Source organism: Condylura cristata, unplaced genomic scaffold, assembly GCF_000260355.1.
Source record: "Condylura cristata isolate star-nosed mole 26May11 unplaced genomic scaffold, ConCri1.0 scaffold00011, whole genome shotgun sequence".
Classification (NCBI taxonomy): Eukaryota; Metazoa; Chordata; class Mammalia; order Eulipotyphla; family Talpidae; genus Condylura; species Condylura cristata.
The window spans coordinates 27,049,342-27,072,093 of NW_004567112.1; the positions used below are offsets into that span (position 1 = coordinate 27,049,342).

Below are 22,752 nucleotides of genomic sequence, written 5' to 3' on the forward strand. Positions count from 1 at the left end.
GAGATTTCAACCTTTAGCTCTGAACCTAGAATCTATATACTTCACCCTCACAATATCTGCCAAAACTTAAGGGCTGGGGATTTGACTTTGAGTACTAACTTTGACAACCTGTGTGGTTACTCTCTAAACATTGTTTCTTCTTTGACTATAAAGGGAACAGTAAATGACATAGTGGTTTTACCATTCACATCCATAGATGGTTCTCAGAATGAATATCACTTAGGTGTTTGGTAGAAATACAGATTCTCGGACCCACCGCATATCTACTGAATCTGTGCCCACATTTGGAAAAGAACACAGGTGACTTGGATGCAAATAAACATTTGATAACTGCTGGTCTGGAATGTGGCCCCAAGAGACCAATAGACTCAAGGCAACACTACTTAATAGTCATGTGACTTTGAGCAACTCATTTTCCTCAGTGTCCTCAGTGGAGAACACTGGCCCCTAGTAGTTTGTTCTGTGCTGCAATGAGATAATGAGTGTAATGTTTCTGCCTCCTTAATTGATGTTCATTGTTCAGTGTGAGTAATCATGGCTGTTTCTACTCATGGGGTTTTGTGCTATGCCAGCTATGTTACCAGGTCCTGGTGTCCTGGACAAGGGGTCAGCTGGGAAACAAAATCACTAAGCATTTGGATGCATAATCAAACACAGAAAATAAAAGTGGCATATTATTGGCAGCAAAACCAAATAAATATATAAATATTACACTGGCATAGCAGAGTGGCAGTTCATTAGTGTTTCCAGGGAGCTGGAGATAATAAATGTGAATTAATTAAGTCTTACCTGATATTGCTGAGATGCAGTATGAAACATCACCAATACTGCTTTCATTGCCTGATATCAGTTAATATTAAATATTTATAAAGACCCCACAGGCTCACGGTAAAATTAGTCCTTCTAAGTCTGTTTTGCTCATATTAAACTACAAATTCTACTATCATAGGAGTTTTCAGAACTCTTAACATTTGCAATTAAAAAGATTACTTTGGACAGCTTTTTCTGGCTGGGTGGCTGCTATTTTATACTCCAACTTTATTGAGATATTATTGACATTAAACAAGTTAGTTTTTTACATAGAACTTTACATGTAAACTTTTATATATAAAACGTGGAATGTGATGCTATGATAAATCTGCATATTATAAAATGATGACCCCAAGGTAGTATTACTTCTATCCCCTTACATAGTAACTGTGTGTGTGTTGAAAGCATTTAAGCTGTTTTAGTAACTTCCAATTACATAATACACCGTTGTTAACTATGGTCACCATGATGGACGTTTGGTTGCCAAGACATATTCATCATTTTTTATACTCTTTGATCAACATGTGCCTGTGTCTCTCAGTTCCAGCTCCTGGTAATCAGCATTCTATTTTATATTTCTATGAGTTGAGCTTTTTAGATTTTGCATGTAATGAGGATATACACTAGTTTTCATTCTCTGTATAATTTCACATAGCATAATTCCTTCAAGGACCAGCCATGTTACAAACGGCAGGATTTTCTTCTTTTTATGGCTGACTAATGTTCCATTATAACATTTGGGAAGTCTTGGACCAGAGTATGAGAGCAGCCTCAGTAGACTATATCCATATAGCCTAGGTGTGTAGTAGACTATGCTATCTAGGTTTGTATAATTACAGTCTATGACACTTACACAGGTACAAAATGACCCAACAATGAATTTCTCAGAACACCTTCCAGTGATACATGGTTGTATAGCACTTTTTCTTTCTCCATTCATCTGTTGATTAACACTTAGGTTATTTCTATGTCTTGACTGTTGTGAATAATGCTGAATGATGCAATTTCTCCTTGGGTTAGTGCTTTCATTTCTTTGGGTATGTATCCATAAGGAAGATTGCTGGGTCATACTGTATTTTTACTTTAATTTTTAAATAATTAGATATTTTTTATTTGGCTCTTTAAAAATCCCAAAAGTAAAAACTGAGTGATTATCCTTTTTGGATAACTCACAAGAACCTTTAAGGTTCATCATTGTATAGACATCTAATAACCATTCTTAATTTTTTGAGAAACCACCATCTGGTTTTCCATGCTGGTTGTACCGGTTTCCATCAGCAGTGCACAAAAGGCTTCCTCTTCTAGACATCTTCACCAGCAATTTGTTTTATTTGTTTGTTTTCTGATGGTAGTCATTCCATTAAGTGTGAGGTGTTATCTCACTATGGTCTTGATTTGCATTTCCCTGATGATTACTGAGGCTGAACATCTTTTCATGCTGACCATTTGAAAAATGGGACAATCTTTCCTTGCTTTAAAAAAAATCTCATATGAGAAATACTCTCTGCAGACCCCCATTTTCAATGATTAAACTTACTGAGAACTGGCCATTTCAAATTCACAGCATCTTTAAACTCACTGTATCTACGTTTGATCTCATCCTCCTATACTATGCCCTCTACCATGATCTTTGCCTTGTTCAGGTGAGACCACTCAACCACCCTGTAGGAAACTGGGAGGCTGTGGACCTGCATCCTCTCTTCCTACAACACCTGTCATCAGGTGCTCTCTGTTCTCCAAGGCTTTCTACTGGGATCCATGTCATTTCTTTTGTCCTTTTCTCAACTTTCAAAGTGACCTTCAGAAAGGATCAACCCCATCATTTTCTTCTATATTGAAAATTTGTCAGTGGCTCTGTACTGTCTCTCTGCTGGGGCAAGCTCAGACACCCTAGGATGACATATCAGACTCTTCCCATTCTGGCCCCAGCCGTTACTGATCTCTTACCACTGTTCTCCAGCTACACTGCAAGCAGGCTGACAGGCTTATGACCACATGAGAATGTCTCATTCTGGGGGGTGGGGGAGAAGTTGTGTGCTCAGCATGGTCTCTCCCTGCAATGCTGTTCCGTTCCCCCTTCAAAGCTCAGACCAAGATAAGCCTGATTCTCTAAGATTAAGTTCAAGTCTGAAGAGGAGGCTGCCCTCTACTCTCTTCACAGATAGTGCGACCACTCCCTCTTCGGTGTGAACTGTATTCTCTAATCTTAGTATTCTGCCACTTTTATTTGTAGGTATGTCTGCCTCTACTCTACAGAATACAGGGCATGCCCCATGGCCTTTATAGCTCCAGCATGAAACAGATGTGTACCAAGTAGGAGCTGGTTAATATTTTTTGAATGAATAAATAGATGATTAAGTGTGGAAATACAATCATTCAGTCACTCCTCTATTTTTAAATTTGGCTTTAATTATTCAATATATAAATAATAAACATCATTAGAAGAAATGTCTTTCCTCTATATCTTGTTTTATTTCTTTGTGATAGATCTTGGGAAAGTATTCCTGAGTTCTATACCTATGTCCATTATTATCCTGCCTATTTGGTTGTATCTTTTCTGGAATAGTTATTATCATGTTTATCCTTGTTCATTTGATAGTTAAAAAGCATTTTGCACTGTTAATTTCACATGGCAACTTTGATTGTTTAGAAGCTGAAAATTTTCCAAATGTTTCTTAGTCATCCTTCTGTGAATTGTCCCAACAATTCAATTTATAGTTATATTTGGTTCCCTGGAAAGAGAGGAAAATCACTGAGCTTTTACAAGTGCATAATGTGAGGACTAAGTCAGGCATTGCAGAATAGGGTCCACGGGTTTTTTCTCAGCCCTTCCAGATGGGTGGCAGGGGCTGCAGCGATGCTCTCCCTTTCCATGAGCTTATGAATGTAAGATCACAGATGTGCAGAGAGCGGCCAGCCTCTCACTCTGGCTCCTTATCCATTTTTTTTTCATGGTTCTTGGCTCCAGGTTACTTCTATGCTCTTGAATCACTGTAACTGACTTAGATTTTATCCCTTGTCATCCAAATGGATTCAGACATTTGTCAGCAACTTCCCTGGTGCCACAGTCATATTGTGAGTAACCCATGGTCAGTGGAAAGAAACCTTTTTATCTCTGGGGTGTCCATGGCTTTGGGACATCCTTTGCCACTCTTGCCACTCTTCCTTCCACCTCCTTAAGGTTACCAACTCTTAGCCCTCTTCTACCAATCATTCTTCCTACCCTGTTTGTCTACTCAATCAAACCCCACTAAACTGAGGCCTGGTAGTGATTATGGCCCTTCTACCAGCTCCACCAGCTCCCACTTCATCCTGAGTGTCTGATGCAAGTGCCAATTCATGATCTCATTCTTGACCTCCCCAGGTAGCACTTGTCCAGTTATTGAGGCTTCCTCTGCAGTGCCCTCATGCTCTCTGACTTACTTGAGATAAAGCCCTGTCTGGAACCCAGGAGGGTTCTCACTCCTCTGCACTTTGCATAAGCCCCTCCCCTAGGGCACAGTCCCTTCCCACCCTTTGTACAAGGGTTTCCTTTAAACCTGCTAAACCTTTCTGAGTTGAGACACTGCCACCAACATCTCTCTCTAGAACATCTATCTCCCTGTGGGTATTACTGTCTACTTGATTAAGCCCCAGGTCACTGTCCCTTTGAGTCCTGGGGGTGAGAATACTGGGCCTGCCTCTCTTGAACTTCTATTTTTGTCTCCAAATCCCCAGCAACTGCATTTCCTGCTGTGGACTGTGAAATCAAGTGACTTGAGTGTGAGTCCTGCTAACCACTTACTAGCCCTGGAATCTTGAGCAAAATACTCTCTTGGTCTCAAAGTTTTCTCATCCATAAAATGGGTCTACTGATATTTACCCCACAGGGTTATTGTGAAGATTAAATGAAGCAAAGCAGAAAGCACATTACCACTGTGCCTAGCACATGATAAGCATCAGCAAATATGAACTATTTGTGCCGTTAATCTGGTTGCTATGTGTCTGGGAAACAACACATCTGAGAAAACTTTGAGACCAAGAGACTGTTTTGCTCAAGATTCCAGGGCTAGTAAGTGATTAGCAGACCATTTCCAATCTGGGAGAAGATACCATGCAACCTGTGCAAAAGCTGCAGGTCATAGTCAAATTGCTTCTATTCCTCTGCTCTTTCTTGCTCACCACATGTGAGCGATGGTACCAAAGAGACAGATTTCATAGACGGAGAAAATTCTCAGCAAAGTATGTTTTAAAGGCTATTTTTCAGTGGGCACATTCCTGGAACTGAACCAGTCACCATTGTAGGAAGGGTGTGGGGTTTGCCTAAGGACACCCTCACAGAGAAAGCATTTCTCTCTCTCTCTCTCTCACTCTCTCTCTCTCTCTCTCTCACACACACACACACACACACACACACACAAACACACACACACATGCACACCCTGGAAGCTACAATAAATGCCATGTACCCAAGCATTCTTTCTTTCTTGGCTATAGCAGGGAGCAGATGGTCAGACTCAATCCTCATTTTCCCTTTTCAAAATACAAAGTACTTTGTATAAGCCTAGCTAATGTAAGGGATCTATCCATATAATCCCAGTTTCCTATGAACAAAATGAATAGTGAAATAGTAAGTCCATGGTTTCAAGTTAGGGACTTCATTGGAGTCACTTATTATATCCTCCTGCATGAAAGGAAAGAAGGAGTATTAAATCTGGGAAACAACACATCTGAAAAGTGTATATATTTCAGAGAACCAGATCTTAGCTTAAAGATGACTGCCAGGGAAACTAAGATTTATAGTTAAAAATGATATTCCACAGGGAGTGCCTCATTTGGAAGCCCAGATAATTGGGAGACCCACTTGTTACAACAATGTTTGTGAAGATAGTTTCCTTTTTACATAATAATAAAAATGTTTTTAAGAGAGGAAAATTGGGGAAAAACCCAAATTAGTATTATCCATGGCCCCCTCTTGTCAGTCACAAATGAGCACTCTTGAGGTCTCCTTGATGGCGCAAGGGTTTAAGGCACAACACTATGAGCTATCCACAGTCACCGAAGCACAAGCTTGATCCCTGGCAAGGGAGCTGACCCATATGGTGCAGCAGACCTCTCCTGTCTCACCTGCTGCTCCCCTCAGCAATGTATTTCAGTAGATCTGCCTGTTCCCCCCATCCTGTCTCTGGTGAAACCCCTCACAGCACACCCCCACACCTCTGGTTCCCTGGTTCTTATATGCATAAATAGATAACTTTAAAATAAATGAGTACACTTGACATTTTGATGAGGACAGTTTTGTAAAGGCAGAGTGGAGGGTGGCAGTGAATTTTACCCAGGTCTCTGCTGGTGCCATGACATTCCCCTGAATGCTCCAGGCAGCACCATTGGAACCTTGGTCCAGAACCCTGCCAGCTACAGAGAGCACCTCACACAAGTAATGTTTCTGAGGTTTCTTTCACTAGTGAGTGCTAATTAGGAACACCTGCATTCTCAGGGCTAATCACAAAATCTTCAGGAGGTAGGAGGAAAAAAAGCAGAAAAGGCCAAGTGAGAATAGAAACTGGGCCTGTGGTGCTGGTTGCCACAGGAATAATGAGACCAGCATCATTCTTGCATGTATTTATGCTTATCTCTCTTCTAAATTTCAGACTATGATAAGTGTATGCAAATGGCCAATTTGAATCTTGCACAGCTGGCTCAGTCCAAGCCTCTCTCTTGGATCCAGAGACTGTCATGTAGAGAAAAGGCACTGTTTGAACCCAGGTTGAAGGACACCACAGAAGGCCTGCTGTGCACATCACTGGATAGCATGCGAACTGGCAAGGAGACAGTGGCAGAAGGAATGAGAAGCAGGTGGGTTGGGCCCATCTATTCTCAGAGTCCCAACCACCAAGTGCTCTGGAGCAGTCTGCACCTGAAGAAATTGTTCAAACGAGGTCAAATGTCTCAGGGCACTTTACATTCATTGGGTAGCCATCAACTAAGTTCCCAGAGATTTCCTGAAGGCCAGATATGACCAAAGTCTATGCCAGACACCATAGGGAAGATATGCTGGCCTCCTACTCCGTTGCTTCTATCTTTAGGTAGAGAAAGGTGTTCAGAATGGAACAAGACTAAATAAGCAAGTTGTAATAAAGCCTACTTAGTCTTATCATATGCCAGAGACTGTACTAAGCACTGATTTAACCAGTACAACCCTGTGAAGTTCTAGTTTTCTCCATTCATCAGGGGGAGAAATGGAGTTTGGGATTTGAACTTACAACAGACTCTGACCTCTATTTTGTGCTACTTTTTCTATTGATGGAGCGCTTGCAATTTAATTTATAAGTGAAAATAATGAGCTTATAAACACAACTTTACTTTTTAACACAATGATCCATACAGTGTAAAAATAGCCTGGAAGTTGGATTACACTTACATTGCAAGTTGTATAAATAGCACAGATTCATGGGAGCGCGTGACCAGTGAAGGTTGCTGAAGGAGCTGTTTTGAAGACAAATACATCTGCTTCAGCAAGAGGGTAGACATGATTCATTATATATATGTATATATATGTATGTATATATATGTATATATATATATATAATATGTACATATGTATTATATCTTAAAGTATTTCTTAGGAAATTATTGCCCCAAATTCTGTTGATGCAAATATGCTTTACCATGTATTGCAAACTAAATCAATAATATTGAAGCAAAACAGTCTGTCTCTCGCTAGGTAAAAAAAAATTACTCCAAAGTGCTTAAAGCAATCATTTTGTAATCCCATTTCACAATTTTATGGTTAGAAATTCAGGCAGGGGGTAATTGGGGGACTCTTCTGCTTTACATGGAATTGACTGAGTTGCTCGGTGCTATTCAGGATTTATCTGGAAGCTCCACAGTAACATTACTCACACATGGCCCCCTCGTGGGGATGGCTGGGGCCATGAGCTCTGCTGCATCCTTTGCAACCACTGTGTCGTCTCACACTCCCTGCATGTGCTTCCCTCAGCAAGGAAGCATTTCTATATGGCAGCTCAGGCTGCAGTGGCCCATGACCAGGCTGCCAGTCCTAAAGGCAAGACCTAGAGCTGGCACAGCATCACTTCTGCTACAGTCTTTTGGTCTAAGCAATCTCAAGCCAGCAAAGACTCACATGTAACAGAAATAGTCCCTTCCTTTTGATGTAGGAGTGTCGGCATTTGTGACCATTTTTAATCTGTCACTCAAACTGGTAGTCCTTCATAGCACTTTCTAGTTTAAAATCCAAAAGGCACTGTGACTGAATAAAGGCCACCTTGAGAATGTGTTGACTGCAAGGTGCCCCTCTTGCGGCTGGCGGGGCTTCTAATGATTTGCAGGGGGACAGGTGCAGTGGCAGCCAGTCTTCTCCATAGGAAAGTGAAAGTCCTCAGTAAATTGGCACTACTCTAAGCTTAGTTTATGAACAGCAAATTTTCATAGGCTTTATCACTCACTTCAGAGGTTATCAGTAACCCTACGTGAAACAGCTGAACCCAGCTGAACTCAGTAGCAGGCCTGAGACAATGACTTGGATGCAGGTGATTTTTATGGAGGTGATTCCAGGAAGCAGGAGGGAGCAGAGAGAATGAGGTTGGAAAGAAGGAAAAGTAGAAATAAAAGCGCCTTCTTTTTCATTGAAGTAGCTGTCGTGGGCAACCTGGGCTCAGTTTGAATGACAGGTGTGCGGAAGGCCTTCCAGAATTTACACCTGAAGGACAAGAGGGTAGACGCTGTTAAGACAAGCCTGGGAAATAGGAAATTATTCTTATTTCATGGTTTGGTAAGGGAGGTTATGAAGGGCTGCCTATCCAACCCAAAGCTGAAGTAGTGGGAGATTTACAGGAGGCTGGATGACTCTAGAGTCCCTTCTAAAGCAGAAAGACCCCAAAGGCCTTCTTCCCAGCACACTCTGATAACCAGATAGGCCTTTGATGGGGTCTGTTTGTGGATCAGCTGGCTGATCTGGCACAGGCTTGCCTTCCGCAGGCCACCAATCACATCCAGAAATGCTAGAAAGTTCCCTCTAGGCCATCTTATGTCATCTTGTCTTCTTTCCCCACAGCCCCTGCATTGGCCTGGAGCAGTTGGAGAGCACCTGTTTGATCCAGAAGCCAAAGACTTGTGACCCCATCTCTGGGCCACCTGCTCAGAATGTGCACATGGGTATGAGCCAGGCCAGGGGCCAGGTCTGGGGTCAAGGAAACCTTATAAGCGACACTTGCTTTGAATCTTTTGCTATCTCTTCATTTGCTTCCCCAATCATGTTTAGTCTTTTTGTTTTTCAAATTATTTTCCAATTTTCCTGTGGTCAGGAAGAGTACTTGTAACCTACCTTTGGCTATAGACCTGAAATGTGTTAGAGCTGGTAGGGAGAGACAGTATGAAGAGCCTGCTGTGAAGTGATATGGTTGAAAAAAATGCATCGTACAGTTTAGTCACAACTCTTCTTGCAGTCCCAGAATATCACCTCCAGCATATCAGAAAACATATGTGGAGTAGGCGGCATTGCCTTCTGCCACATCCTCCAGGCAAGTCCCCAATGGAATGTAAAGAGATTCCAGAACTGGAGGAAATATTTATACTTAATGAGCATTAAGCCTGTGAATTGAATCTGGGCAGCTAGTTCTCATGAGCTGTCTGCCAGGTTTGGCCATGGTCCCTGGGGCAGCAGAAACACGGAAAACATTTAAATGGATGGTCACCACTTGGGGGGTTCCCCCCAGGCTCTCTGTGGGTGCCCCACCCAGGATTCCAGGCCTCTCAGAACAAACTCAGGGCTCTTTTTGGGTCTCCTACAAGACCCAAGCTGGGGGAAGCACTGCAGGGCACATATGCTGGGCCACTGTGGGCATTATCACCCTCTGACAATTAGAAGTCTGGGGTGGGGGGGAAGACTTGCTGGCTATGTGCTCTAATTTTAGAGCACAGCCGCCAGCAAGTACATTTCTTCTCAAATTCTGTCTTGTCTCAAGACCAATGCAAAAAAAAAAAAAAAAAAAAGCTATAGTGAGATGTATGGAACAAGTAAATCCCAAGGCCCCTGCTTCTGTTTACCTCAAACTTGACCAGCATTGATGCAGTGAGGCTCATGAGACGTATGTCTTCAGTAATCTATTCTGTGTATGTGTGTGTGAGAGAGAGAATGATAGAGATACTCCTAGGGTTGGAGAAATGCAGTGTGGGTCTTTGTTGCCACCTTAGGGTCACAAAACAACAGCAAGAAGAGCTTTTCAGCTAAAGCCAGTCAAGAAATAGTGCAAGTGACTCTGAGCCGGGATGCAAGTCATGGCTTTGGTAAGGATGCTCCCAGCAGGTGCCTAGTTTCTCCCTCTGGGCAGCAGGGAAGTGTGAGCCAGCTTCCCTCTTGCCTTTCCACTCCTCCATCCAGCCTTTCCTCTCCCAGTTGACTATATTTCAGTGACCATTTCTAGGTCAAAGTTTTCCTTCCTGGCCTATTAAGGCTTGAGGGTATCTGTCATGAAAATATAACTTGTTTTTAAGAAAACTTACAATATCGTAGTACCAGGTAACAACCTTTCTCTAGTATATTTAGATTCTTAATGATGGGGAGGAACAGCACATCATTTTTTTACCTCTTATTACTAATCACATTAACACTTTAGACCTTTAGGAACAAGGAGACATCGCTTAAAAAACATCTCTTTCCTATCTCTGATTAGCTACTGGGGCAAAATCAGGTGCATATAGATGGGCAGAGGCTCCAGCTCTAGCCGTGCTTACTGACAGGGGTTGATTCACTTTTCTCCATGGGTCAGGGATGAGTAGAAAGAGCTGCTTGAGTTCAGAGGACATAGGTACCTAATACAAGCCAGTTGGTAGCTGTGTGACCTCAAGCAAATAAACTAACCTCTCTAAGCTACAAAATCATTAAGCATCATATTACTAAATATTACAGGCTTTGTCATTAATGAGGGTGAAGATGTAGGCAAAGATTATCCTGGCATCTTTATATCTTCCATTATACCTGGGGGACCAGCTGAAAAAACCAGAAAGATCAAACCAGGTATGTGTTTTTTTTTTTTTTTAAAGATTTATTTATTTATTTGTACAGAACTGGGGTACAGGCCAAAGATGCGGAGGGTGAGAGAATTCACCAGAGACAGAGCGGGGATCAGAACAGGCAGATCGACGAAGTACACTGCTGAGGGGAGCAGCGGGCGGGTCAGGAGAGGTCTGCCACGCCATGTGGTCGCCTCCGGGGCAGGCGGGAATCGAACTCATGAGGAAGTGGCTTTAGATTCTCAGTGCTGTGCTTTAACCCGCTGCGCCACCAGGGAGGGCCCAGGTATGTGTTTTTTTAAATGACGTGCCACTTTAAGGACTGGCTCTGACTTGAAGATACTGAGAACTTTAATTTTTTCAGGAGGGCAGATACTAGCCTTGAATCACATCAGTCTGGAGGGTTTTACATTCGACATGGCTGTTAGAATGATTCAAAATTCGTCAGACAACATAGAATTAATCATCTGTCAGTCGAAAGGTATGTCTTAGCCGGCTTTCAGAAGTAATGTATTATCAGTACATTACTACCAGGGGGTATGGATCTTTCAGCCCATGCAGGTCTTCTGCACTGCTTTCCTCTTGGCTTACAAAGAAGCAATGCAGTGGCACAAATCAGTCAGCCCTGCAATTTCAGGGGCAGAATGAACTCGACTGGAGCTTGTCTTGATGAATGGGAGCAGCCTACAGTATCCCTCACTAGACATGGTCAATACACCCATTGAACTTTTTTGGTCCACTCCTCTTGCATGACAAAAAGGACATTCTTTTTGTTACTGAAGGCAGTACAGAAAGTGATTGTTCCAGGATTTCTACCTAGGTGGAGCCCAGGTGTGGGAAGGACATTGGGGAGCTGTTCTTGAAGCTGTTCTTACTTGGCATGCATGTTAGAGATCAGCTAAAGGTAACTTTTTTTTTCTCCCAGCATGCTTTTATTCCTTTAGATAAGTAGTAGGGAAATAACAATCACTTATAGCAAAGAAAAATAGGCTTATTTGGGGCAGATTTGGAGGGGACTGGTGGAGGCAATGGGGGAGGCTAACATTCCCTCTGAGTTACCTGAGAGCATTACTGCATTTTGCTTGGACGATCTTGTAATTTCACAGCTGACTGCCTGCAAATTCAGGCTCATGGGATTTATACTCACTCCAGGAGGATTGTACAATTTCCCCTTATGTACACAAATCCTTCATATCACAACCAGCATTTTCCAGGACCTAACTGTAGATATTCCATTTGCCTTGCCCTCTGGAAGCCATGCACACAATCCTTCCTGGACATCTGTACACCATCCCCAATAGATGACTTCCCCAAGTGTTACAGTTGTCCCTGGATCAGAGGTCGTGAAGGAAGAGGGGGAGTAAGGGTGTTATAGCAAAGCTGGACTTTAGTCAGGACCTTTCATCCGTGGTTGGAGTTGACCCAGGGTTCTGGCCTAGAACTTCCAACACCAAGCTCCAGCTCACTTTCTCTGTGGGATTTCCCGAAGTAATCACTGTTCTTTCCTTAATATTTTACTCTCCTTGGATTCCCCTCCACACTTTTCATAGGAAGAAAAGGAGAAATAAAATCATTCTCTTTTTTTATCAGGAAATATAGTGCAACTAATTTGGGCTCAATATAGTGTTACTCAAGAATGGCCCACTGTGATGGGGAGGTGTCAGATATTAACACTTAGAGTCTTCCAGGTCAAAGCATAGTCCTGCATTAGGATATTAGAGGGCAGATTTTCCACAGTGCCGTGGATAACTTGTCCTCTTACCCTAGGGCTGCAATGACTTACTGGTAACACCGCCTCATCGAAGTTGAGGTTCTTCACACAACTGCCTCCATTACCAGATGTTTCCATGGTGATGCTGGATCAGTCTTGACCTCATGAATTTCTGTCTGGCTAGGCTGGAGTGAGGGCAGTGGTGTGTTTTACTTTGGGGATTACAGATGTTCTCAGCAGGGTCCATAGAAGAGACTGGGCTTGCGAGCACCACCAATTGCTGGTTATGGAAACTTGGTCAAACATCTTAAATTTTTTGACAATGCCTTCTCATTTTTGAATAGAGATGACACCTCCCTGGTGGACATGTTGAATGATAAAGGCGCGTGTGTGCTTGCATATGTGTGTGTGTATTTGTGTATGTCGTGTATGTATGGTGCCCATCACACTGCCAGAGATTAATAAGGGAGATCTGGCATGATTAACTCTCCATTGTCCTGTCCATAGTTGTATTGCAAAATTCTATTTAAGTTTCAAATCACATCCAGAATCATCCCTCTATTCTACATGCAACATCCATCATGAAATGCAACACACATCATTCCTAGCAGCTATAAAAGGTCTCAGTCATTGGAAGAAAGCCCTGCACCCTATGTTGAGATACCACTGAGATGCCAACCTTTCCAAGTTGTTGACTTCTTCTTGGCTTGTTTTTATAGGTGTTTGTGATAATCTCTCAAACAAGGAGAAGGTTAGCACAGCCAACTCTGGGATCTTCTCCACAGACAGCCTAAGCAGTAGGCACCAGGGAAGTTTTCTGTCACACACACAAGACGATGAGAGAAACAGTGAAGAACTTGAAATGGCTGGGACTCAGAGCTTAATACCCAGGTTGGGACCTCAGCCCACCTTTCTGCCATTAAAGGTAATCATCCCCTTAGTTGCCTCTCTAGAATTTGGAGGAGGGAGAATAGACCATGGAGCCTAACAGTGCTGGCGCCAAATCGTTTTTTGCCCTTTATGCCTTTTGGTGGTGGAAGGGGGAAATGCATCTCAGCTTTCTCAAGTGCAAAATGGAAATAAATGAATGTATGGCTGTTCAGAAGAATGTAAAATGGAAGAGGCTAAGCCGAGGTCACAGGCTTCAGGGTCTGAAACTCGAGTGTCCTTAGTCATTAATGATAATTGTTACTTAGAATAGCACTGATTGCTGCCAAGGGTGCTGTGTGGACAGTCAGGTCTGTCTCACGTTCTTGCCCGCTAGCTGGTCTCAAGCTGCCAGCTGCTGAGAGCAGATGAGTGTTAAGAGGTGCCACTGTCTATGCAGGCCAAGTGCCTCATGCCATCTTTATTTTGGTTTTTTTGATGCAGGGTCCTGGTTCTTCTCCAGAACATTCAGGAACTAAAGCCAGTGACATCTACTTTGTGGAACTGGTAAAAGAAGATGACACACTTGGATTCAGTGTAACTGTAAGAATTACTAGGCGAGCTTACAGGAAAGTAAACAGTTGAACAGATAGCTGCTCATTTGGAACCCTGGTGGGCATGTCATTCAGCCCACAACTCCAAAAGTGGCTACCAGCAGCACGTGGGAAGCAGATGCCCCCAAAAGTCCATGTGAGGGGCAGGAGTTTAAAGAGATTGGGAGACCCAGGGAAAAACTTGGAATGAGCAGGAACTCCCAGCAGTGTGGCTGAGATGATTCCAAGGTTATGCTGAATACCAAGGGGAGGGCAAAATGGTGGGGCCTCAGGGGCATAGGCTAAAGGTTGAGTGGGGTGCTCCTTAGCCAGCCAGGGCAGGTTCATGTTCATGGAGGAATCTGGTCCTCCCACCCGCAAGGCCAGGATGGACACTTTGCATTTGCTTTCTGCAAGGATAGAGGGAAAAAAAAAAACTATAGAAGATACAATCTCACTGATTATGTGTGCATATATGCATAAAGTAAGTTAAAAGAAAAAGCTCTTTATCTAGTGATCTGTAGAGCAGTTCAATGATTATTACGCTAAAAAAAATAAGTTGCAGACTGTTAGGCATTTTAATTCTACTTTTCTATCACAAATGCACACAAGACATGCCTTTGGCCCTCTGGCCATCTACACCCTGGGTGCTGCCTGTAGAGAGGGGTGCGGTAGGGCACATCCATGTGACTGGCTCCTGAGCACGTGCCCTGGGCCAGTGCAGGGGCGGGGTGTACACAGGCCCCTCACTTGCCTTGTCTCCTAACATTTCAGACGAGTTTCGAAACTGACCATCCAGGGGATAGTATGGCCCAAAGAAAGAAGTGAATGTCTGAGATGGTGTCACATGAAGATGAGCTGAAGGAGTTGAATGGCAGGGAAGGGGGGGCGGGAAGGCCCCTCCAGAAGGAGCTGGACAGGTGGAGAGTTTGCCGCTGTGTCTTTCAGGGTGGCATCAACACAAGTGTGCCGTGTGGTGGTATCTACGTGAAATCCATCGTTCCTGGAGGGCCGGCTGCCAAGGAAGGGCAGATCCTGCGGGGTGAGTGCAGTGTCTGCTGGGCACTGTGTTCCCAGGCGTGGGTGGCCCTGGCCTGGGAAGGGCAGCTGTGGGCCTCCCGGATTCCGCTCTGAGACCTTGTGTTAATGTTGCCTCTCCTGGGAAGAGAGTGATTTACCTGGCCCAGCCACTGATGTGGGGAGTGAATGTTCGTGGAGGCATGCTGCACAGCATAAAGCGACTTAGATCAATTCTTAAAGAAGCTGATGCAGATTGGCCTTTGTGGCAGAAAATAGTGCTTCTCACGAGGACAGTGCATGCATGGATGAGTAACTTTTTAGTGTGGGGAACAGCCCTGTGAGGCTTCTCTCCATCCTTCTTCATGTCCACTGCTCTGCAGGAAAGGGGTGATTTTATTGTTTTCCAAAACAGCCAGAATTGAACCAAAAAGCCACCTCAGATCCAATTCCCTTAGAATTTCAGTGTCCGTAGCATCAACCAGGTCCCTTTAACTTTTTTTTTTTTTTTAAGATTTATTTATTTGTGCATACAGAACTGGGGTACAGGCCAGAGGCTCAGGGGCGGTGAGAGGCTTCACCAGAGACAGAGCAGGGAGCAGAACAGGCAGATCGGATGAAATACACTACTGAGGGGAGCAGTAGGCGGGTCAGGAGAGGTCTGCCACGCCATGTGGTCACCTCCAGGGCAAGCGGGGATCGAACTCATGTGGAAGCGGCTTTAGATTCTCAGTGCTGTGCTTTAACATGCTGAGCCACCAGGGAGGGCCTAACTTTTTTTTTTTTTAAGTAAGTAAAACACATCAGAAAACAAAAATATTACCTGTAAGAAACCTGAAAAAAAGCTTCAGGAACTGTTAGCGAGGGAGGCAGAAAGGATAAGACGGTCCAAGCAGGTTCCACCACTCCAAGAGCCTTCTCCATCCCTGCTCTCAAAGGGGTTTGGAGCATTTGCTGGCACTCGGCAGGGGGCTGCTTGCAGCTGCTGCCTGTCCCTCCATGAGACTGCAGGGAGAGACTGTGGGTGGGAGCTCCCCAGAAGAGCCCTTCCTGTAGCTCCACGAGCATGACATCTGTCCTTTCCCAGGTGACCGGCTCTTGCAGGTGGATGGTGTGAGTCTGTGTGGCCTCACCCACAAGCAGGCCGTGCAGTGCCTCAAGGGCTCTGGACAGGTGAGTGCATGACTAGCAGGGAGATTTCCTTCCTGGGCTTTTCTGGACAGCATCAGAAATTACAGTTGCCTTTGGTGGGGCAGGCGGGAAGCAAAATAGGGCTTTTTTACCCCCCCCCTTCATTTCCTTTTACCACCACTTTTCTGTGGAGAAATGAACGTCAGGATGAAGCAGACAGATGTTTTGAAGCAGAAAATCTCACCCCCTATAAATAGGTTGAAAAGCTGACTTTTCATTTGTTGAGAGTCTGGGATCAGACAGCTGAACAGAGCTGACGAGTGAGGCCTGATGGATCTCCTGTCTGACTCTCACTGCCCCCTCACCTCTCTGCTCTGGCCCTAGCTGGTCAGTGCTTCCTTCTGCTTTTAGGCCTTCTCGCCAACCTTCCTCCCACTTCTCCCTACACTTGCCAGATTATCCCTCTGTGAGAGGACAGGCCACAGTCTTCTGGGCTTCTTTTCATCACAAAAAGCAGAGTCAAAGTGCCCAGGCAGTCACTCACTGAGTGACTCTTCTATGCCACCCCAGGCAGCTTTGGGGTGTGAAGGCCTCTGCTTGAGGGTGGGTGCCTTTGCTTGCCTTTTGCTGCTGTGTTCTAAGCCCCAAAGCTGGCACTGCCATCTCAGTAAGTAGGGAGTTGGGAGTGACAGAAAGGCCCTCTGGGGCCCTGCCAGCAAACCGTGGGGCAAGAGTGTCCCTTTCTTTCCTTTTGCAAAGCAGTGTTTTGACATTTATTTATATTGGCAACCTTGTTGATATATTTTGAGAACAGAGCCATAATTTATCACTGCTCTTTGTTCTATAAACCTTTGCTAATGAACATGGTTAGAGAAGATACGTGGCTGGCCTATTGGCAGCAATGACAGGAGGCATTGCCACTCTGGGGTCAGGGACTTGATACTGAATGATTATTGCAGCAGCCAGTGAAGGCTCCTGATGGGAAGCTTGGCATTTCTAAAAAGTTGCCAGGTGATGTTTAGCAACTGGTTCTTGAACCATACTTTGGATAAAAGAGTAGGGCGGGTGTGTGGAAGAAGGAAGAAGAGGAAATTGAATCAGAAAGGAGGGAGGCCAGACTGGCAAAGGCTTGGGATACCATGCAATGGAGGGGGAAGAAGAGGTATTTGACTTTTAAGAAATAGGAAACACTAGAGACTCTTAATCCAGAGTGCTGCATGTTCAAATTGTGACTTACTAGATCCACAGGTAGCCATAATAGGTTGGAGCAGTAACTAGTCTGGGAAGCTGAGTTAGCTGGAATTTGCCACAATCAAGCTGAGCATTGGTAGCAGGAGAGGGAATGGAGGCATCAAGCCTTGGAAAACAGATGGCTGTCTGGAGGGCGGAGGAGGAGACCTGGACCACTGATAGCATGGCCTTGGGGAAGGGAGGCGGCTAGCTGGAGATGTCCCAAATTCTAAGAAAGCATATGCAAAGGAACAACTGTTTTAATGTTTTAGGCAGAATGAAAAGGGGGAAGCAAGGATGCATGAGAGGAAGAAGATGAATTTGACCTTGAATATACTAAAATAGTGGTAATGTGTCAGCTCCAGTTGGAGTGAGTTGGAAATATAGTTCTTGATCTGATCAAATAAATTATATTGGAGATGCTGATTTGAGAAGCGCTCCTAGAATGATCAGAAAATTAAGAAGTATTTGTAGAATGCAGGGAGAGATTCCTGGCTGCTATATGAAGTATAAATGGGGTTTGTCCATCTATCTTTCTAGGTTGCAAGACTGGTCTTAGAGCGGAGAGGCCCCAGGACTACACAGCAGTGTCCTTCTGCTAATGACAGGGTAGGAGATGAATACACGACTGTTTCCTTGGCAACAGCCTTGCCTGGCAGACCCCTGAGCTGTGTCTCAGCGACAGATGGTGAGAGGAGAGAGAATCGAGTGTTACTATTGTCATGTCATCCTGTGCCGCTTTTGAACTGTCAGCTCAAAAGGGAAAGCAGGAAGGCTTCTTCTGGGTTCTTAAAAGAAAAGCCCGCAGTGGTGGTCATGATGCAGCTTTCTGATGCACTTTCTGATGCAACAGAAGCTAAACTAGTGAAAAACATTTCTAGAGAAAAAAAAAATGCATTGTGCCAAAAATGATTCTTTCCCCAAGTCTCCTGAGCCTTTCTGATCAGCAGCTGGAATGTTTGTGTATAAGATTTCCAGGGATGAAATTGAAGTGAAAGGTCATGCATATTCTGGCTAAAGCTCTGCATTCCAGCCAGGACACTTGTAATAAGATTGTTGAGGAATGATGTGGCAGGTGGGCAAAGGAGTATGCTTGCAACCTAGTCTTGTAATCAGCATCAATTTATAAAGCAAATCCAAGATGAATTTACAGGGGTGTCATTGCAAAGAATGACAGATCTTCTGATGGGCTGCCTTTCTGCATTTCCTTGTGGTTTTGTTTCCTGCTAGGAAAGCATTTATTTCCTCAGTATATCATGAATTGGGGCTTCACCATTTTTTCACTGCCTTTATAGAGAATTTGCAGGCCCTCTGCAGGAGGTGTAAGTCAGACAGTGAACACCAGACAGTGACATGAATGATGGGGGTGAGTGGAGAGAAAAGTGTGTAACTTAAACAAGTCTGTGTCCTCTTTCTTGCTTCCTTTTAAGCCCACTCCAGTGAGGGCCTTTGAGAAACTGACTACAGAATGAGCTTATGATGATGGTAATTTTGTCTACAAAACACCCATGCGCATCACTGCTTCAGGAGCCTATATTATTGCCCCAAAGTTTGCAAGTCAATACTCTGTCTCTACTGATGCTGAACAACTGGTTTTGTGAAGGCAGACTAGGGGAAGCCCAGAGGGCTCTATAGCTGCCAGGTTATCCATATTAGGTCCCCAGAGGCAGCTCTGTTTTGTCTTATCTCAGTTCACACAGCTAAATAAAATAGCAACTAAAACACTTCATAGAATTGGCCATAGTTATGTCCATGGTTGCAAACAGTGTCCATGATGCAAAATTTTGGAGCTGGCATTTGGAGGTTGGCTGATTTAATTTGTAACATCTATTGAAGAATTGATCTCGCTCACATCCCATGATATAGGTCCTAAGTTTGAGGTCAAACTGAGAAAGAATGCCAGTGGCCTGGGATTCAGCTTTGTGCAGATGGAAAGAGAAAGCTGTGGCCATCTCAAGAACCATCTTGTGAGAATTAAGAAGCTCTTCCCAGGGCAGCCAGCTGAAGAGAATGGGGCCATCGCAGCTGGTGACATCATCCTGGCTGTGAACGGAAGGCCCACAGAAGGCCTCGTCTTCCAGGTGGGAGGCCAGAGTGATGTGGCTACGTGCAAGCTGATGCCGGCCTGGTCCTCGCAGGCCCACTCCCCAGAGAGTATGCCTGGGCTCTAGAAAATCACACTTGGAGTCTGCACTTTGATCACACAAAGAACAATTGGGAGAAAATTCTTACATTTAAATTTTTATCTTAGTTCTTAAATATCTAAGTAAGCCTTGCTTCTAATTAGGTTAATAGTGAGACCCAAGATAAAGCTCTGGCTTCTCTGCTGACTGCATTTCTCCTAATGCATGGTCTGGGAGGTTGATGTGAGGGCTGAAGGGGCTATAATGGGTCATCCTATTTCCCTATCAAACATAGCTTTTGATGCATAGGATCTCATGGGTTGGCATTTCAAAAGACAGTGAAAAGTGGTTACTTCTCAATGCTTACAGTGCAAAATCTCAGTGATATGTTGTATATATCAGACAGGGTCTTGGCAGAAAATGGGATAAAGATAACGGCTGTTGATAGGAGGCTCAAGGCAGAATATAGAGCTCTGGGGCTGGGAACAGTGGCTATAGCTATCTGCCTCCTTAAGTCCAGAGAGATATGGGAAGGAGCATTCACACAGCCTGGGTGGCTTTGCTGACTCCTGGGCTATGAGCTCTGACGTTTACATAGTACAGCCATCCTGTGACAACCCCACAGGGAAGAGGTCAGGAAAATAGACACCACCTCTCTCCTCTCCCTGAGTCTCGCTGTCTGGGCTCTGTCCATGCTCCCCCTGGCTCAGCCCACCAGGAGATGTGGTCATAGCTGAACAGGGCTTCCCACCTGCAGAGCACAGAGCAAATGTACACAAAGGTGAAGGGGCTCCAAGCAGGGTGGGAAGTAGGGGTGGAGCATCTTGGGACATGTACCGTAGGACTGAGGCGCCTCATCTATCAGCTCCTGATCCAAGAACCGTTCTCTGAGAATGGTTACTGGGTCAACAACTCTGTACGAACCATGAAACAGACAGGTTGTTCATGCAGTCTCAGCTCAGGAAGGTGGGGTGGACAAAAAAACAAGAAACTGTGGATAGTACATGTTGCAAGAGATTAAAGCCCTTGGTGCAGTACTGGCGCCAGTAACCGGAGGAGGGGAACACATTCATGGGTATACTGTGGGCTAAGGGTTACTAAATAGTATCCAGATCAGAGGTTCTCAGGTAGGAAGAATTTTGCTTTTTAAGGGATGTTTGGCAAAGTCTAGAGACATTTATGGTTGTCACTACTGGTGGGTGCTACTAGCATCTGCTGGGCAGAGGCCAGAGTCGCTGCTCATCATCATACAGTACACAGGACAACCCTTACAATGAGATTTATCCAGCCCCAAATATCAATAGTGCCAATAGGTTAAGAAATCTTTATCTTAGTAGGAAATAGAACTGCCAATCAACCTCAACTGTTGAGGTCTGAAAGGTGGCTTGGAGTGCTAAAAAGACACACAGACAAGCATCAACACTTCTTTCTATCAGAGACTACAAAATGGGGTGGAAGGTGAGGAACTTTTATAGGATAAAGACTAGAGAGAAAAATAGAAAACATCTGATAGACACTGTCAACCTGGTTTGGGGTAAGGAGACCCAGGGCTGACTGGACACTTGGGGACTGGCTTACTGAATACATGGTTTCTGGTGAAACTGAGAAGTACAGGAATGAAAAAGTTGTGTAGTTTCAGTTTGCTGACAGCAGCACCCACAGCAGGAGTGGCTCAATCTTGGGCCAATAGGAGCAAGAGATCCAGCATGGGGGGAGCTCACTATGTGGTGTAGGTTGGAGGGAGTGGGGTGAGAGGCAACTGTACATATGGTCCTGTTCTGGATGCTGTGTTGAGAAGCTTATGTTGAGCCCCAGTGAGGGGCTTCAGCAGGAGAACCTGGTTGTACCTGTGCTTTGGAAAGACCACCCAAAATAGAGAAAGGTGAGCCTCCACACTGGAAGACAAGAAGCAGAGGGAAGGCCATGGGAACAGGTGAGAGATTCCATGGACCCAAGCCAGGCCATGGTAGGAAGCTCAGGACCAAGTGACAGGCTTTAAAGTTGGGTGGTGGAGCCTGTGTGACCAGCGGCACGGATATAAGGGGAGTGGGGTGGGGAGGGAGGCACGTTTGAGTTACTTGCTCTGTGAGGAAAGGAATCACTATTGGCGGGTGCTGCCCTGAAGAGGCACTGGTGGACCCTGGTCACATCTAGTTCACTACTGGTGTATCACCTCTGTGGGAACACTGGCCGGTGACCTTGATTACTCATATTTTGGGAAGTCAGGCCATAGCAGTATTCTCCAAAGTTCCGTGGAACTTGGAAATAGATCAAGGTGGGATATTGGAAGGACCAGCACTGGGCAAATAGTGGGAAGCACCAGATCACAGCCATTCCAGTCCCACATTTGTCTACGGACTTTGGTTTCTCATAGGAAGTACTCCATTTACTTCGGGGGACCTCACAGGAAGTCACACTGCTCCTCTGCCGACCCCCTCCAGGTGTACTGCCTGAGATAGACCAGGGATGGCAGGTAAAAGGTTGTGATCTCTATTGTTTCTGTAGGGCTCATGTTCAGCCACTTTTTCTGTCTAGTAAGTCCTAACAAACCCATCTTTGCTTTAAATAGGGTTCAATGCCATCTTCTTCCACAGGGGCAGGAAAATAACTGGCTGCAAACCTCCATTAGTCTGTGACAAGCTCATGAAGGTCTGTTTCTGCCTTCTCCGTCCCCTCCTGCTTCTGCCTCTCTCAATACTTGGGTCTTTTCTCTAGGTGATTATATGTTTAGAGCTTATCCATGGAACTTCTAGAGTTAGATTCTCTGGAAGCTCATGAATCAGAGAGTGGAAGCTGGAAGCAAGGAGAGTAGATATAAAACCAGAAAAAAAAGCAAGATAAGAACGCCTATTGTGAGAAATGTGGAAAGCAAGATCTGTAATGTATGAATTAAACACATATACAATCTAGTGCAAAAGAGCCAGAGAAGCAGGAAATTTTACCTTGATGCCTACATTAGTAAGATTCTCCAGACAACAGAAAAAATAGGATGTATATGTGTCTATGTATATACAGGGTCTGTAATATCTACATCATATCTATGATGAGAAAGACTTTTAAGGAATTGGCTCATGTGATGGTGGGGACAGGCTGTCTAAATGCTGCACAGTAGGCTAAAAGGCCGGAAACTCAGAGCTGAGGTTGTAATATGAGTCCTAAGGCAACATGGAGGCCGAATTTCCTTCTGGGGATCACAGTCTTTTTCTTTTAAGACCTTCAACTGATTGGATGAGGCCCACCTATATTATGGAGGCTAACC

General features: G+C 44.5%; 1 protein-coding gene across 1 annotated transcript in view; it reads left to right on the plus strand.

Annotated features, from left to right (window-relative positions):
* FRMPD2 (FERM and PDZ domain containing 2) overlaps positions 1-22,752 on the plus strand; it is a 74,633-nt gene that overhangs the window by 45,229 nt on the left and 6,652 nt on the right. The window contains exons 16-27 of the mRNA XM_004681045.1: positions 6,441-6,645; positions 8,864-8,964; positions 10,003-10,095; positions 10,718-10,825; positions 11,186-11,302; positions 13,252-13,457; positions 13,904-14,002; positions 14,941-15,034; positions 16,097-16,182; positions 17,911-18,058; positions 19,237-19,451; positions 21,868-21,966. Coding sequence (XP_004681102.1) covers positions 6,441-6,645; positions 8,864-8,964; positions 10,003-10,095; positions 10,718-10,825; positions 11,186-11,302; positions 13,252-13,457; positions 13,904-14,002; positions 14,941-15,034; positions 16,097-16,182; positions 17,911-18,058; positions 19,237-19,451; positions 21,868-21,966 — 1,571 coding nt within the window. The remainder of the gene's footprint in view (positions 1-6,440; positions 6,646-8,863; positions 8,965-10,002; positions 10,096-10,717; positions 10,826-11,185; positions 11,303-13,251; positions 13,458-13,903; positions 14,003-14,940; positions 15,035-16,096; positions 16,183-17,910; positions 18,059-19,236; positions 19,452-21,867; positions 21,967-22,752) is intronic.